Below are 14,446 nucleotides of genomic sequence, written 5' to 3'. Positions count from 1 at the left end.
TCTGATGAAGTTGGAGCCAGGTTAGCAGTTAGCCAGGTTAGCAGTTAGCCAGGTTAGCTGTTAGCCAGGTTAGCTGTTGATCTTAACTAGATTGGTAGGGCTGCCTGGGGTAGAGATGCCTGTAACAGTTAAAGATAGGGCTGCTGTGCACATCACAGAAGATCACTGACTGGTCTAGGTGATGGAGATCTATAGATATATTTGAGAGAGAGATTTATCTAGAGGCCTGTGGTCTGTGTAGGTGGAGAGATATGAGAATAAAGGACACATAGAGGAAATTGACCAATATCAGCAATGTGGCTTCAGAATAAGATGAAGAAAGAGAATAGAGAGATAGAGGGTGAGTTTGAGAGATAGGGACCGAGATGGAAAAACAGTTTGCTGTGGCAGTTGCAATTATTCAATCATCAATGATCTAATGTGGAGATGAGTCCATATCCCACACCATATGTTGTCTATGGTATTGCTGATCCTCATACAGCCCTGCAGTACATACTGGTCCTCAATCCCAAATGAATGGAAAAGATAGAAACATACATGTGTGTATGTGCGTCAACAGTGAAAGGTTGTGGGTCAGGTTGGTTTCCTGTTGTTTGAGGTTGAGAATCAGAACTGAGAGAGAAAAAAACAGAGACCACTGACACTGCTCTCGCTCTCTTTAGCTCTCTCTCTTTTAGCTCTCTCTCTCTCTCTCTCTCTCTCTCTCTCTCTCTTGCTCTCTCTCTCTTTAGCTCTCTCTCTCTCTCTCTCTCTCTCTCTCTTGCTCTCTCTCTTTAGCTCTCTCTCTCTCTTGCTCTCTCTCTCTTTAGCTCTCTCTCTCTCTTGCTCTCTCTCTCTTTAGCTCTCTCTCTCTATACAGTTTTGCAGGCAGTCACTCTACTTGTTTCATCTTCCCCCCATTAATTCTGTCTATCCACTTTCCCATTAACATTCTCACACAATTAGTCAGTTTTCATGAAGTGTTGTTCAGTTATTTTACTGCATATAGACAATACAATGCATGCAGTCTTTAGGGTTATAGTTTGTTACTCTTTTCAGATGTGCAGTTTAGTGTGTATTATATCAGATGTGCAGTTTAGTGTGTATTATATCAGATGTGCAGTATAGTGTGTATTATATCAGATGTGCAGTATAGTGTGTATTATATCAGATGTGCAGTATAGTGTGTATTATATTAGATGTGCAGTATAGTGTGTATTATATCAGATGTGCAGTATAGTGTGTATTATATCAGATGTGCAGTATAGTGTGTATTATATTAGATGTGCAGTATAGTGTGTATTATATCAGATGTGCAGTTTAGTGTGTATTATATCAGATGTGCAGTTTAGTGTGTATTATATCAGATGTGCAGTATAGTGTGTATTATATCAGATGTGCAGTATAGTGTGTATTATATCAGATGTGCAGTTTAGTGTGTATTATATCAGATGTGCAGTATAGTGTGTATTATATCAGATGTGCAGTATAGTGTGTATTATATCAGATGTGCAGTTTAGTGTGTATTATATCAGATGTGCAGTTTAGTGTGTATTATATCAGATGTGCAGTATAGTGTGTATTATATCAGATGTGCAGTATAGTGTGTATTCTATCAGATGTGCAGTATAGTGTGTATTCTATCAGATGTGCAGTATAGTGTGTATTCTATCAGATGTGCAGTATAGTGTGTATTCTATCAGATGTGCAGTACAGTGTGTATTATATCAGATGTGCAGTATAGTGTGTATTATATCAGATGTGCAGTACAGTGTGTATTATATCAGATGTGCAGTTTAGTGTGTATTCTATCAGATGTGCAGTATAGTGTGTATTATATCAGATGTGCAGTATAGTGTGTATTATATCAGATGTGCAGTTTAATGTGTATTATATCAGATGTGCAGTACAGTGTGTATTATATCAGATGTGCAGTACAGTGTGTATTATATCAGATGTGCAGGGGGTTTCTCAGTTTCACCGCTGACTGACCTCTTACGGCCTCTGGGAGATTCCTGTGGCACCTGAAAAGAGGGCACAAACACTTGACACACTGACACACACACACACATTTCACACACTTAATTACTGTACTGTAAACACAAGGGATTGTCTCACCGCTTGACAAACAACATAAAGAAAGACAAACACTCTTCCTGAACTCTAAAATCACGACAGAATAGCGTATTTATTTTCATATGTTCTGACTGTAATAATGTATGATTTGTTGAGTGATGAGGAAGAGGGAGGAAGAGGGTGGGGGGGATGGACATTCCTGGCAGTGTCAACCAAGATGAAAGACTCTTACTGGCAGCACTATCCTTTATGAGACAGATAGAGAGAGAGGGATGGAGAGAGCGAGAGGTGAGATGAAAGAAGGATAGTCAGAGCAAAAGAGAAGCCAGTTAACCACTTGAAAAGACTGAGGTTGACACCTTCACCTCCTCCTCCTCTCTCCATTCGCAAATATTCCCCCTCTACTGTTGTCTCTTCTGTCTGTCGCTGTGTATTTGATGTCATTCGGTTCATTTTTAACAATGTAAGAAATGCTAATGAGAGGAAATGAGAGGCTAATGAGAGGAGAACAGAATGTTCATACTTTCACTCTGCAACGTTTGATGACAACCAAGCAAACTGTCTCTTTTTAACAAGCCCGTATTATTGTAGCAAAGCTGCGTGTGTGTGTTTGTGTGTGTGTGTTCATGTGAAGTGTTGATTAGTTAGGGGAATGGTAAAACCTCAATGGGATAGATATACTGACATACCTGAACACACACAACGCAGGTGTCACGTAATCAGGTGTCGCGTACACAGACCAAAAACCCCTTTTCCACTCCATATTTGTGTGGTCAACCAACTTTCTCAGTCTGATTTTGTGTTAATGTTACCTCTCTGCAGTCTAGGTTTCTCTTTCCCCTTCCTGCCCTTAATTCTCTTTACCATCATCTATATTTCACTTTCTCTTCTCCCCTAAGTCTCCCTAAGTCTCCCCTAAGTCTCCCCTAAGTCCCCCTAAGTCCCCCTAAGCCTCCCTAAGTCTCCCTAAGTCTCCCTAAGTCCCCCTAAGTCTCCCTAAATCCCCCTAAGTCCCCCTAAGTCCCCCCTAAGTCCCCCTAAGTCCCCCCTAAGTCCCCCTAAGTCTCTCGATGTCCCCCTAAGTCTCCCTAAGTCTCCCTAAGTCCCCCTAAGTCTCCCGAAGTCTCCTTGATAGACCGTTCTGAATGGGCTCACACTGTAGTTCTGAAAGATCTGGGTTTGGACATTGGCTACATTGGCTTTTCTGGCCAACGTAATCCACAGGTGTTTGTGTTACTGTGAACTGTAATGTGTGTGTTAACTGTATTGTGTTACTGTTAACTGTAATGTGTGTGTTAACTGTAATGTGTGTGTTAACTGTATTGTGTTACTGTTAACTGTAATGTGTGTGAACTGTAATGTGTGTGTTATTGTGTGTGTAGCTCAGATTGAGGTGATTCCCTGTAAGATCTGTGGTGATAAATCATCAGGAGTTCACTATGGAGTCATCACCTGCGAGGGCTGCAAGGTGAGACTGCAGCACTACATACCTGATTTCTCTCTGACCAAGCAGACATAACTAACCGTGTGGTCAGATGACTTATTTCCAGGGGTTTCATTGGTTATGTCAATGGTCCTCTCTCCCCCTCAGGGTTTTTTCCGGCGTAGCCAGCTGCCGTCCGTGTCCTACTCCTGTTCCAGACAGAGTAACTGTCCTATAGACAGAGCCAGCCGCAACCGCTGCCAGAGCTGCCGACTGCAGAAGTGTGTGACCCAGGGCATGAGCCGGGATGGTGAGACACGCACACACATAAAAAAAGATGTCTCCTGGTAAAGTAAAGGTTGAATAAATACACATTTTTAAATAACTTTACTTAAAAAATATATATTTTATTTAACTTTATATGAGGGTAATTCAACTCATCTCCACCACAAACTGTTTTTGTTTCCCCAGCGGTGAAGTTTGGTCGGATGTCGAAACGTCAGCGGGAGTCTCTGCGTGCCGAGGTGGAGAGACACCGTCAGCAGCAGCAGCAGCATCTCCAGGCAGAGGCCCAGCCCGCCCTGTCCTACCCCAGCAAGGCATGCCGTTTCCGGACACCCCACCTGCTCCAGGCCCCGGCACCAGCCTACTCCTTCCCTGGAGAGCCAGAGCTGCCACCCTGCCCGACCGATGTGCTCCCCTACCTGGTGTGCTCCCCAGGCGAGTCCCAGGCTCCAGGTCTGGCCTACCAGGGCTCCTGTGTGTCTCCTGGTAGTGGGCACTCAGACGAAAGAGGTAAGGCAGTGGATACATACTGTACACACACTCGAAACACATAATCAGACTAGCACTGTTTAATATCTATTACCCCTTCCACCTTCTCACTCCGTCTTCTTCAGGGTTCGACTCCCGTCAGCCGTCTCCTGACCAGTCGATAGGGATGGGAATTAGATCGTATGACCCAGAAGACCCTTACTGCCCTTACCCCCCCTCCCAATCCCTGCTACACATAGAGGAGCTGTGTGACAGTATCGTGCGGTCCCATAGGGACACCAGTCAGTTCAGACTAGAGGAACTACAGGCTCTGAGATGGAAGTTGTTCAGCAGAGAGGAGATCCATGCTTACCAGAGCAAGGTACTGTACCAACACATCACTGGTCTCTTATAAATCATCAGTCAGTCGTCAGTAATAAATAACAGTTTCATTAATAAGTTAAAAGAAGTCTGACCCCTGAAATCAAGTTTTTCATTTTATTTTTTATTTGACCTTTATTTAACTAGTCAGTTAAGAACAAATTCTGATTTTCAATGACGGCCTAGGAACAGATTTTTACCTAGTCAGCTCGGGGACTTGACCTTGCAACCTTTCAGTTACTAGTACAACGCTCTAACCACTAGGCTTTCTGCCGCCCCAGATGTGAAGACATCTTGTTTCTCTCTTCTCCTTTTCACCTCTTTTTGAAATTCTCTCTCCCCTCACACCTCTCTTTTTCTCTTGTCTCCCTCCTTGTCTCCCTCCCTCCTTGTCTCCCTCCCTCCCTCCAGTCAGTAGATGAGATGTGGCAGCACTGTGCCGTGAGGCTGACTGAAGCGGTACAGTACGTGGTGGAGTTTGCCAAACGCATCCCAGGGTTCCGTGGGCTTGGACAGAACGACCAAATCACCCTGCTCAAGACTGGTGAGCCGAATCCACCTGTCAATCACTACTTACTACACTGTCCTCTCTCAAGAAAAGTTTTCCTGTAAGAAGTGCACATTGCCATTATTAAATATTCCCTCCCCTCTCTCTCTCTCCCTCTCTCCATCTCTCTCTCTCCCCTCCATCTCTCTCTCTACCCACCATCTCTCTCCCTCTCTCCATCTCTCTCTCTACCCGCCATCTCTCTCTCTCCCTCTCTCCATCTCTCCATCTCTCTCTCTACCCACCATCTCTCTCTCTCTCCCTCTCTCCATCTCTCCATCTCTACCCGCCATCTCTCTCTCTCCCTCTCTCCATCTCTCCATCTCTCTCTCTCCCCTCCATCTCTCTCTACCCACCATCTCTCTCTCTCTCTCTCCCTCTCCCCATCTCTCCATCTCTCTCTCCCTCTCCCCATCTCTCCATCTCTCTCTCTCTCGCTCTCTCTCAGGATCGATGGAGGTGGTTCTGGTTAGAATGAGCAGGTGTTTTAACACAGAGAACAGCACCGTCTTCTTCGATGGGAAGTTTGGCAGCACTGAACTTTTCAAGTCTCTGGGTTAGTCCATTGGTTCCTAGTCTTAGCTGTTGAATGGATGCTACAGTGAACTTTTCAAGTCTCTGGGTTAGTCCATTGGTTCCTAGTCTTAGCTGTTGAATGGATGCTACAGTGAACTTTTCAAGTCTCTGGGTTAGTCCATTGGTTCCTAGTCTTAGCTGTTGAATGGATGCTACAGTGAACTTTTCAAGTCTCTGGGTTAGTCCATTGGTTCCTAGTCTTAGCTGTTGAATGGATGCTACAGTGAACTTTTCAAGTCTCTGGGTTAGTCCATTGGTTCCTAGTCTTAGCTGTTGAATGGATGCTACAGTGAACTTTTCAAGTCTCTGGGTTAGTCCATTGGTTCCTAGTCTTAGCTGTTGAATGGATGCTACAGTGAACTTTTCAAGTCTCTGGGTTAGTCCATTGGTTCCTAGTCTTAGCTGTTGAATGGATGCTACAGTGAACTTTTCAAGTCTCTGTGTTAGTCCATTGGTTCCTAGTCTTAGCTGTTGAATGGATGCTACAGTGAACTTTTCAAGTCTCTGGGTTAGTCCATTGGTTCCTAGTCTTAGCTGTTGAATGGATGCTACAGTGAACTTTTCAAGTCTCTGTGTTAGTCCATTGGTTCCTAGTCTTAGCTGTTGAATGGATGCTACAGTGAACTTTTCAAGTCTCTGGGTTAGTCCATTGGTTCCTAGTCTTAGCTGTTGAATGGATGCTACAGTGAACTTTTCAAGTCTCTGGGTTAGTCCATTGGTTCCTAGTCTTAGCTGTTGAATGGATGCTACAGTGAAATTTTCAAGTCTCTGTGTTAGTCCATTGGTTCCTAGTCTTAGCTGTTGAATGGATGCTACAGTGAACTTTTCAAGTCTCTGGGTTAGTCCATTGGTTCCTAGTCTTAGCTGTTGAATGGATGCTACAGTGAACTTTTCAAGTCTCTGGGTTAGTCCATTGGTTCCTAGTCTTAGCTGTTGAATGGATGCTACAGTGAACTTTTCAAGTCTCTGGGTTAGTCCATTGGTTCCTAGTCTTAGCTGTTGAATGGATGCTACAGTGAACTTTTCAAGTCTCTGTGTTAGTCCATTGGTACATAGTCTTAGCTGTTGAATGGATGCTACAGTGAACTTTTCAAGTCTCTGGGTTAGTCCATTGGTTCCTAGTCTTAGCTGTTGAATGGATGCTACACTGCCCTCCATAATTATTGGGAAAGTAAAGTATTTTTTATTCTTATGGCTATGCTCCAAAAGTTTGGATTTGAAATCAAACAATGACTGAGGTTAAAGTGCAGACTGTCCTCTTTAATTTGAGGGTACATAGCACGCCCATTTTAGGGGACCAAAATGATTGGGACGAATTCACTTATATGTGTATTAAAATAGTAAAAAGTTGAGTATTTGGTCCCATATTCATAGCACGCAATGATTACATCAAGCTTGTGACTCAAAAACATTTATTGGATGCATTTGCTGTTTGTTTTGGTTGTGTTTCAGATTATTTTGTGCCCAATAGAAATGAATGGTAAATAATGTTTTGTGTCATTTTGGAGTCACTTTTATTGTAAAGAATAGAATATGTTTGCTAACACTTCTACGTTAATGTGGAGGCTGTATGATATTTGTGTGTCTAACCTTCTGAACTTTATCTTCAAATACAAACTTTTGGAGTATAGAGCTAAAATATTTTAAAAATCCTTCACTGTCCCAATAATTACGGAGGACACAATCTCATATTAACTTTGCCAATTGGTTCCTAGTCTTAGTGATGCTAACTCTGCTAACTGTGTTGTTCCAGGCTGTGGTGATCTGATGGTGGCGGTGTTTGACTTCGCTCACAGTGTGTGTGCCCTGAGACTGACTGAGCAGCAGATGGCTCTCTTCAGCTCACTGGTGCTCATTAACGCCGGTAAGACACACAAATGCACACACATTCTGTAAAATGATACTGCAGATAATCTTAGTACAATAAAGTTATAGAACAGCAAAGTCATAGATCCGTAAAGTCACAGATCCGTAAAGTCACAGATCCGTAAAGTCACAGATCCGTAAAGTCATAGTCATAGATCCATAAAGTCATAGATCCGTAAAGTCACAGATCCGTAAAGTCACAGATCCGTAAAGTCACAGATCCGTAAAGTCATAGTCATAGATCCGTAAAGTCATAGTCATAGATCCATAAAGTCATAGATCTGTAAAGTCATAGAACATAATAAGCTGATTAATGGTGTAAAATTATCTATTTTATCTCTTTTAATCTTTTTTTGTGTGTATTTTTGTGTGTATATGTGTAGATCGCCCCTGTCTTGAGGATAGAGGCAGAGTACATAGAATGAGAAGAGACTTGGAGGAATGCCTCAGCCACATGCTACGCAGAGACAACCAGGAGAGCCTTCAGCACAAGGTAACATACACAGGCACTTACACACACACGCACACACACAGGCACTTGCACATACACACTCACAGACACACACTCACGCATTCAAGTTTGACGGAGTAGTGAGTGGAGAGCGTTACCAGTGGTGTAAAGTACTTAAGTAAAAATACTTTAAAGTACAACTTAAGTCGTTTTTGGGGTATCTGTACTTTACTATATTATATTTTTGTCAACTTTTACTTTTACTTCACTACATTCCTAAAGAAAATAATGTTAATGCACTTTTTACTCCATACATTTTCCCTGATACCCAAAAGTACTCGTTACATTTTGACAGGAAAATGTTCCAATTCACACACTTATCAAGAGAACATCCCTGGTCATCCATACTGCCACTGATCTGGCGGGCTCCCTAAACACACATGCTCCATTTGTAAATGATGTCTGAGTGTTGGAGTGTGCCCCTGGCTAGCTGTAAATGATGTCTGAGTGTTGGAGTGTGCCCCTGGCTAGCTGTAAATGATGTCTGAGTGTTGGAGTGTGCCCCTGGCTAGCTGTAAATGATGTCTGAGTGTTGGAGTGTGCCCCTGGCTATCTGTAAATGATGTCTGAGTGTTGGAGTGTGCCCCTGGCTAGCTGTAAATGGTTTTTATGTTGCCATCTGGTTTGCTTAATATAAGGACCTTGACATGGTTTCTTCTTTTACTTTTGATACTTAAGAACATTTTAGCAATTCCATTTACTTTTGATACTTAAGTATATTTTTAACCTAATACTTTTGGACTTTTACTCAAGTAGTATTTTACTGGGTGACTTTAACATTTACTTGAGTCATTTTCTGTTAAAGTATCTATACTTTTACTCAAGTATGACAATTGAGTACTTTTTCCACCACTGGTGTTTACCCTCTATGACATCACTGGACAGTGTGTAGAAATGTCATTGACAAGCTGTGTGTGTGTGATGTCCCCAGCTCTACCAGAAGGTGTCAGTGTTGCGGTCTCTGTGCAGTCTTCATGTGGAGAAGCTGCACTGGTTCAGCCAACGCTACCCGCTCACCGTCCACTCTGTCTTCCCTCCTCTATACAAGGAGCTGTTCACCTCTGACCTGCCTTCTGTGGACTCCCTGTGAACTCCCTCTGAACTGCACCATACATGTTGACAGATAATTAGACAAAGAAACATGCATACAGTAGACAGACACACACAAACACACACAGACACACAAACACACACAGAAACACAGACACACACAGAAACACAGACACACACAGAGACACAGACACTCACAAAGACAAAGACACACACAGACACTTAGAGACACACAGAGACTTAGAGACACACAGAGACTTAGAGACACACAGAGACTTAGAGACACACAGAGACTTAGAGACACACAGACACACAGAGACACAGACAGACACACAGACACACAAACTTAGAGACACAGACACATGAGAATGCATTGATAACATGAGATGAAATTACTTTGAATGCTTCACTTGTTGAATAAATATGTGTTTGTCATTTCAGAGAGCAATGATTTGATTTGATGATTATTTCAGTAGCCTTTTAGTGATTGGACATTGAAGTGATTTTCATGCAAAACAATGTTTTATACGTTGTTGTTTTGTTTTTCCTTTTTGAGAATGTTATTTCGTCCTTGAGACGATGTTATTTTGACTCAGAGCGGCTGTTGTGACTGTATCCAGACCAGTTGCTAGCTGGTATAAATGACCATATTTAGATGATCACTATGAAATCTAATGGGTGTTTTCTGAGTTGTTTTTAAATGTGTGACTTTACAGAGTTGGCTAACCCATCAGACTGAGTACCTGAGCTATAGCTCATGGGCCCCATGCTTCAGGAGCCAAACACACAGTCAAGTATATAGCTAGTCTTCTCAAAGAACTATGTGTGGATCGAATTTGACCAACAATCCTATCTGTCTCTATCGAGCTTTAAAAGAGACTGTGTGTTGCATTAAAACAGAGTCAGAAATCCTAGACAGGCAGAAATGTAAATATGAGCATCTATAGAACATATAGAACGTAGATGCTGGGTAATATTGCTGTAGGACTACAGTATGAAGGCATTTGAATGACTAACTTTGAGCATGACTGTTATTGTAAACAGATTTCACAAACATTACCGGTGTGTTTCTTTAACATTCTCTCTCTGTCTCCTAAGTGTTACCATGGTGATTCCCATGGCTTCCAATAAACTGCTGACATGATTTTAAAAAGGACTGGTGTTCCTGTATTGTCTGTTTTCCCATTGTACAAAATAGGATGTTTAATTGCATGCCAGGAAGGGAAAGAGCTTGAAGAAACATAGTGGGAGAGAACACACACAGACATTCCTGCTTTGAGCCGTCCTCAACAGTGTGTGTGTGTTTGATTCATAGACTACCCAATGAGCTGAGTGTGTTCTATCGACATCTGTGTGTATTTGTGTGTGAGAGATCGTGGTGAAAGCAAAGTAGACCCAGCACACTGCTGAATGCTGCGGCTGTTCATCGACTGCAATGTCCAGGTTTGAATCATAATTTCCACTTGAGTTTCAAATGTAACTTAGTCACGCATTGATGTCATTGAGAGTCAAAATTCAACTTAAGTGGAAGTTAAGATTCACCCCTTGATGAACTGCAGAGGCATTCAGCAGTGTGCAGATCTGTCACTCTTTCTTTCATGACTGTACCTTCAATACCTCGTAGCTGAAAGTATCCTAACTGGATGTGGGTACAGAACACCACTTCTTAACTGTGTGTGAGAGTGGCAGTGGCTGACATTCAGCTGAGCTTTGTTGTGTGTATGGGAAGACTTTTGTTCGGTCTAAGAGTTTGTTTGAGAGAACTGAAGAATGTTGTTTACTGAGCTCCCAAGGAGAAGTGACTAAGACCGGGGTGAGTTAGGACATGATTAAGACAACCACTGTCTCTCCGCCCTATAACCACAAATGCTTCAAATCCGGTCAGAGAGGTTGCCCAGTGTTCAGGGACTAGGATCAATCCCACACAGTAACAGTGAGAGGGAGAGTTACATGTGGTCTCTCTGAGTTGTTTTTTTGCTGTGCTCTCTGGTCTTTCCTGGGGAATGTGTGTTCTGTTCCAGCACAAACACACATTTCTGACTTACCGGTTCTTCTAGACACATCTCAGAACAAAAAGTCTCAGTCAAATCTGGCATTCAATCTCTGAACCATCAAAAATACTAATTCTGTGAGATTAAAGTACTGTTTGAAGACTATCGGTAGATTGTCCCTTTAGTTTTAGTCATATAAGTTATTTTACTCTTCCTCCTCCTCTTAATTCTGCTTTTCATGGGAAGTTCTAAAGCTGAGAAACACTGCTCAGGGACATTGTGTTTGTGTGTCACCCATGAAGGAGAGGAGGGATGAAGGGACAGAGGGAAAGGAAAGGGGTAAAAGGGGGAGTCAAGGGGGAGCCACAGTCTGTGGATTTACAATGGAATCCTTCAGTGTTAACTCTGCACTGGATTAACTGGGGTGGCAGAGTGGTTAGAGTGTTGGGCCAGTGACTGAAAGGTTGCTGGATCAAATCCTCAAGCTGTTAAAAATCTGTCGTTCTGCCCCTGAACAAGGCTATTCCCTGGTAGGCTGTCATTGTAAGTAAGGATTTGTTCTTAACTGACGTGCCTAGTTAAATCAAATGTTTATTATTCTGCGTGTGCACAGTAGCTATGTTTCTAATAACTTGTCCTTATTGGACATGTTTCTAATCGTACTTGTCCTGTGATTCTTAACTGACTTGCCTAGTCTAATAAAGGTGAAATAAAAAAATAAAATTAGGCCTATTTCTATTTTGCCCTGTTTATCAAAAGTGTTGGAAAAACATGTCAATAATCAACTGACTGACTTTCTTGATGCCTATAGTGTTCTCTTGGGTATTGAATCTGGTTTCTGCTCAGGTTATGGATGTGTCACTGCAACCTTAAAGCTCCTCAATGATGTCACCATTGCCCTTGATTCTAAGAAATATTGTGCTGCTATTTTTATTGACTTGGCCAAAGCTTTTGATACGGTAGCCCATTCCATTCTTGTGGGCCGGCTAAGGAGTATTGGTGTCTCGGAGGGGTCTTTGGCCTGGTTTGCTAACTACCTCTCTCAAAGAGTGCAGTGTATAAAGTCAGAAAATCTGCTGTCTCAGCCACTGCCTGTCACCAAGGGAGTACACCAAGGCTCGATCCTAGGCCCCACACTGTTCTCAATTTGCATCAACAACATAGCTCAGGCAGTAGGAAGCTCTCTCATCCATTTTTATGCAGATGATAGTCTTATACTCAGCTGGCCTCTCCCCGGATTTTGTATTAAATTCTCTACAACAAAGCTTTCTTAGTGTCCAACAAGCTTTCTCCAACATTAACCTGGTTCTGAACACCTCCAAAATAAAGGTCATGTGGTTTGGTAAGAAGAATTCCCCTCCTCCTACAGGTGTTATTACTACCTCTGTGAGGTAGTCACCTCATACAAGTACTTGGGAGTATGTCTAGACGGTGCACTGTCCTTCTCTCAGCACATATCAAAGCTGCAGGCTAAAGTTAAATCTAGATTTGGTTTCCTCTATCGTAATTGCTCTCCTTTCACCCCAGCTGCCAAACTAACCCTGATTCAGATGATGATCCTTCCCATGCTAGATTACAGAGACATCATTTATAGATCGGCAGGTAAGGGTGTTCTCGGGCGGATAGATATTCTGTACCATTCGGCCATCAGATTTGTCACAGTGCTCCTCATATAACACATCACTGCACTCTATACTCCTCTGTAAACTGGTCATCTCTGTATATCCGTCACAAGACCCACTGGTTGATGCTTATTTGTAAAAACCTTCTTAGGTCTCACTCCCCCCCTATCGAAGATATCTACTGCAGCCCTCATCCTCCACATACAACACCCGTTCTGCCAGTCATATTCTGTTAAAGTTCCCCAAACTAAACACATCCTTGGGTTGCTCCTCTTTTCAGTTTGCTGTAGCTAGCGACTGCAATGAGCTGCAACAAACACTCAAACTGGACAGTTTTATCTCAATCTCTTCATTCAAAGACTCAGTAATGGACACTCTTACTGACAGTTGTGGTTGCTTTGCGTGATGTATTGTTGTCTCTACCTTCTTGACCTTTGTGCTGTTGTCTGTGCCCAATAATGTTTGTACTATGTTTGTGCTGCTACCATGTTGTGTTGCTACCATGTTGTTGTTATGTTGTGTTGCTACCATACTGTGTTGTCATGTGTTGCTGCCTTGCTATGTTGTTGTCTTAGGTCTCTCATTATGTAGTGTTGTGTTGTCTCTTGTTGTGATGTGTTTCGTCTTATATTCATGTTGTATTTATTTATTTATTTTAATCCCAGGCCTCTGTCTCTGCAGGAGGCCTTTTGCCTTTTAGTAGGCTGTCATTGGAAATAAGAATTTGTTCTTAACTGAATTGCCTAGTTAAATAAAGCTTAAATAAAAAATAAATAGAACTGTCATTGACTAGCTTGTGTGTGTGTGTGTGATGTCCCCAGCTCTACCAGAAGGTGTCAGTGTTGCGGTCTCTGTGCAGTCTTCATGTGGAGAAGCTGCACTGGTTCAGCCAGCGCTACCCGCTCACCGTCCACTCTGTCTTCCCTCCTCTATACAAGGAGCTGTTCACCTCTGACCTGCCTTCTGTGGACTCCCTGTGAACTCCCTCTGAACTGCACCGTACATGTTGACAGATAATTAGACAAAGAAACATGCATACAGTAGACAAACACACACAGACACACACAGAAACACAGACACACACAGACACACACTCAGAGACACAGACACACACAGAGACACAGACACTCAGAGACACAAACACACACACAAACACAGACACTCAGAGACACAGACACTCAGAGACACAGACACTCAGAGACACAAACACACACACACAGAGGCACAGACACACAAACAGACACACAAACACACACACGTGTATACATTGATACATAAGATTATTAACTTGTTGAATAAATATATATTTTTAATTTCAGAGAGCAAGGAAATTATCTCAGTAGCCTATTAGTGATTGGACATTGAGGCTGTTTTCATGCACATTTTTTTTAGAGATTGTTGTTTTTCCTTTTTGAGAGTGTTATCTGAGTGTATTTCGTCCTTGAGATGATGTATGTTATTTTGTGCGGCTGTTGTGACTGTATCCAGACCAGTTGCTAGCTGGTATAAATGACCATATTTAGATGATCACTATGAAATCTAATGAGTGTTTTCTGAGTTGTTTTTAAATGTGTGACTTTACAGAGTTGGCTAACCCATCAGACTGAGTACCTGAGCTATAGCTCATGGGCCCCATGCTTCAGGAGCCAAACACACAGTCAAGTATATAGC

The 14,446-nt window shown here is 42.4% G+C and overlaps 1 protein-coding gene across 4 annotated transcripts in view; it reads left to right on the top strand.

The window, feature by feature from the left end:
- LOC123998260 (nuclear receptor ROR-alpha A-like) overlaps window positions 1–13,767 on the top strand; it is a 36,997-nt gene extending 23,230 nt beyond the window's left edge. For 3 of the 4 annotated variants that reach the window (XM_046303313.1, XM_046303311.1, XM_046303309.1), the window contains 9 exons: window positions 3,438–3,523; window positions 3,647–3,788; window positions 3,950–4,273; window positions 4,378–4,613; window positions 5,024–5,156; window positions 5,608–5,715; window positions 7,489–7,599; window positions 7,985–8,094; window positions 9,044–9,382. In XM_046303313.1, the coding sequence (XP_046159269.1) occupies window positions 3,438–3,523; window positions 3,647–3,788; window positions 3,950–4,273; window positions 4,378–4,613; window positions 5,024–5,156; window positions 5,608–5,715; window positions 7,489–7,599; window positions 7,985–8,094; window positions 9,044–9,202 (1,409 nt within the window). In that variant the 3' untranslated portion in view covers window positions 9,203–9,382. Of the gene's footprint in view, window positions 1–3,437; window positions 3,524–3,646; window positions 3,789–3,949; window positions 4,274–4,377; window positions 4,614–5,023; window positions 5,157–5,607; window positions 5,716–7,488; window positions 7,600–7,984; window positions 8,095–9,043; window positions 9,383–13,596 lie in introns of those variants that run through there. The other variant, XM_046303310.1, reaches the window with a different exon arrangement.
- Window positions 13,768–14,446: the final 679 nt, after the last annotated feature.

This window comes from Oncorhynchus gorbuscha, linkage group LG15 (assembly GCF_021184085.1).
Source record: "Oncorhynchus gorbuscha isolate QuinsamMale2020 ecotype Even-year linkage group LG15, OgorEven_v1.0, whole genome shotgun sequence".
Lineage (NCBI taxonomy): Eukaryota > Metazoa > Chordata > Actinopteri > Salmoniformes > Salmonidae > Oncorhynchus > Oncorhynchus gorbuscha.
The sequence above is the reverse complement of the archived record's forward strand: the minus strand, read 5'-3'. Positions and strand labels throughout refer to the sequence as shown.